The following is a 2,015-nucleotide window of genomic DNA, read 5'->3' as shown; positions in this document are numbered from 1 at the left end:
TATATATATATATATATATATTATAAATCTCTGAAGGCGTATCACATCAGGTCGACGATGGGAAGGATGGCATCCCTTTGCAAGTACTGATAGGGCACAGAAAGTGTGTCAATAACCAGCTGGAGGAGGTGTCCTCCTGGGGCTACAAGCTACAGTAGCACTCACCCTTAGTGGTTAGCCGCATTTAAGTGGCAAATATACTTATCGTTATATATATATATATATCCTTCAGGTATGAGTACAAGGCCTGAAATTTTCAAGGAGGGGATAAGTCGATTACATCGATCCCCAGTGCGAAACTGGTACTTATTTCATCGACCAGAAAAACGATGAAAGGCAAAGTCAACCCCGGCAGAATATGAACTCAGAATGTACCAACAGACGAAACACCGCTAAACATTTCGCCCAGCGATTCTGCCAGCTCGCCTTATTTATTTATCTATTTATTTTTTTATTTATATATTATGGCGAACATATCAAAATACAAACATCTGCACACGCACAAATATACACACACTCGTGTGTGTGTGTGTGTGTGTGTGTGTGTGTGTGTGTGTGTGTGTGTGTGTGTGTGTGTGTGTGTGTGTGTACTTTATTGTATCTACACTCCTTTGTAGTGCATAGTGGAGGCGCAATGGTTCAGTGGTTAGGGCAACGGACTCGCGGTCATAGGATCGCGGTTTCGATTCCCAGACCGGGCGTTATGAGTGTTTATTGAGCGAAAACACCTAAAAGCTCCACGAGGCTCCGCCAGGGGATGGTGGCAAAACCCTGCTGTACTCTTTCACCACAACTTTCTCTCACTCTTACTTCCTGTTTCTGTTGTACCTGTATTTCAAAGGGCCAGCCTTGTCACACTGTGTCACGCTGAATATCCCCGAGAACTACGTTAAGGGTACACGTGTCTGTGGAGTGCTCAGCCACTTGCATGTTAATTTCACGAGAAGGCTGTTCCGTTGATCGGATCAACTGGAACCCTCGACGTCGTAAGCGACGGAGTGCCAACAACAACAGTAGTGCATACTTGCTGGTCCCTATTTTTTTCGCCTGGCTGGTTTAATAGATCTGTTGAAATTTGATAGACTGAATTATGCTCATGGCGTAATTCTCAAATGAACTTTAATTTTATTCAAGGTAACCCAACGACTCTACTCAGAAACTGGGGTGCATCTATGATTTGGGAGAACCAGTTCGGACTGTATGGCCATGTGGCTCTATTTCCCAAGTTAGACCCTTCACTGGGGATTTGGTTGGGTTGACGGCGTGTGTTGGTCGACCACATGCTACATGGTCACGGCAAATGAAGAGTGACTGAGACCCTATCTTGACGGGCCACCCGGAAGAACCCGGGAATATATCAACAAATGGTGAAAGCTGCAACAACGCATACCCACCAGACCTGACCTGACTTATCTAAGGACTTGGGTTAAATAGGATTATATATTTTTCAAAGGCTACAGAATGTAGACTAACGAGTTTATTTTTGCTAAAGTATAGTATAGACCAGATTATATTAGATTAATAATCTTATCTTTCAAATTACCGTTTGTCGCGTGACAATGCTGTACTGTAATCAAACAATGGACTTCCGATTTTAGGAATTAATTTTGAAACTGCCTTCACACATTTCAATGTATGACATAGATGTTTATCTCCGAACTTGGAGATAAAGATTGTCAAGTCGCTCTTGTGTGCAACCGGTAACATATAACCCAGTCCAAGCCGTCTCGTGTTCGGATCGTCGGCGACTCTAAACCGTCGACCACACCGAAAAACAAAACTCGACAAGGGATGGAAGAACTCGGGAGAATCAGCGTCCATCCAATATTGTGTAAGAAACGAAAAGGGAAGGAAAGAGGATGACTACTTTGTGGAAAATCAAATACCATGTCCTCTCTCATTAGCTTTCTTTATTTCTTGCACTCCATGTAAATCTGTTGTGTAAATATATGCTTATACACGAAAGTTCATCTTCTGAATATTTTCAGGTTTTGTTTCTCTCTCTCTCTCTCTCT

General features: G+C 42.7%; 1 protein-coding gene across 1 annotated transcript in view; it reads right to left on the bottom strand.

The window, feature by feature from the left end:
* Positions 1 to 1,821, bottom strand: part of LOC106869754 (protein white) — an 18,009-nt gene extending 16,188 nt beyond the window's left edge. Inside the window, exon 1 of the mRNA XM_052977117.1 lies at positions 1,544 to 1,821. Within this exon, the coding sequence (XP_052833077.1) occupies positions 1,544 to 1,821 (278 nt within the window). The remainder of the gene's footprint in view (positions 1 to 1,543) is intronic.
* Between the last annotated feature and the right edge of the window lie 194 nt (positions 1,822 to 2,015).

Source organism: Octopus bimaculoides, chromosome 27 (genome assembly GCF_001194135.2).
Source record: "Octopus bimaculoides isolate UCB-OBI-ISO-001 chromosome 27, ASM119413v2, whole genome shotgun sequence".
In the NCBI taxonomy this organism is placed as follows: Eukaryota; Metazoa; Mollusca; class Cephalopoda; order Octopoda; family Octopodidae; genus Octopus; species Octopus bimaculoides.
The sequence above is the reverse complement of the archived record's forward strand: the minus strand, read 5'-3'. Positions and strand labels throughout refer to the sequence as shown.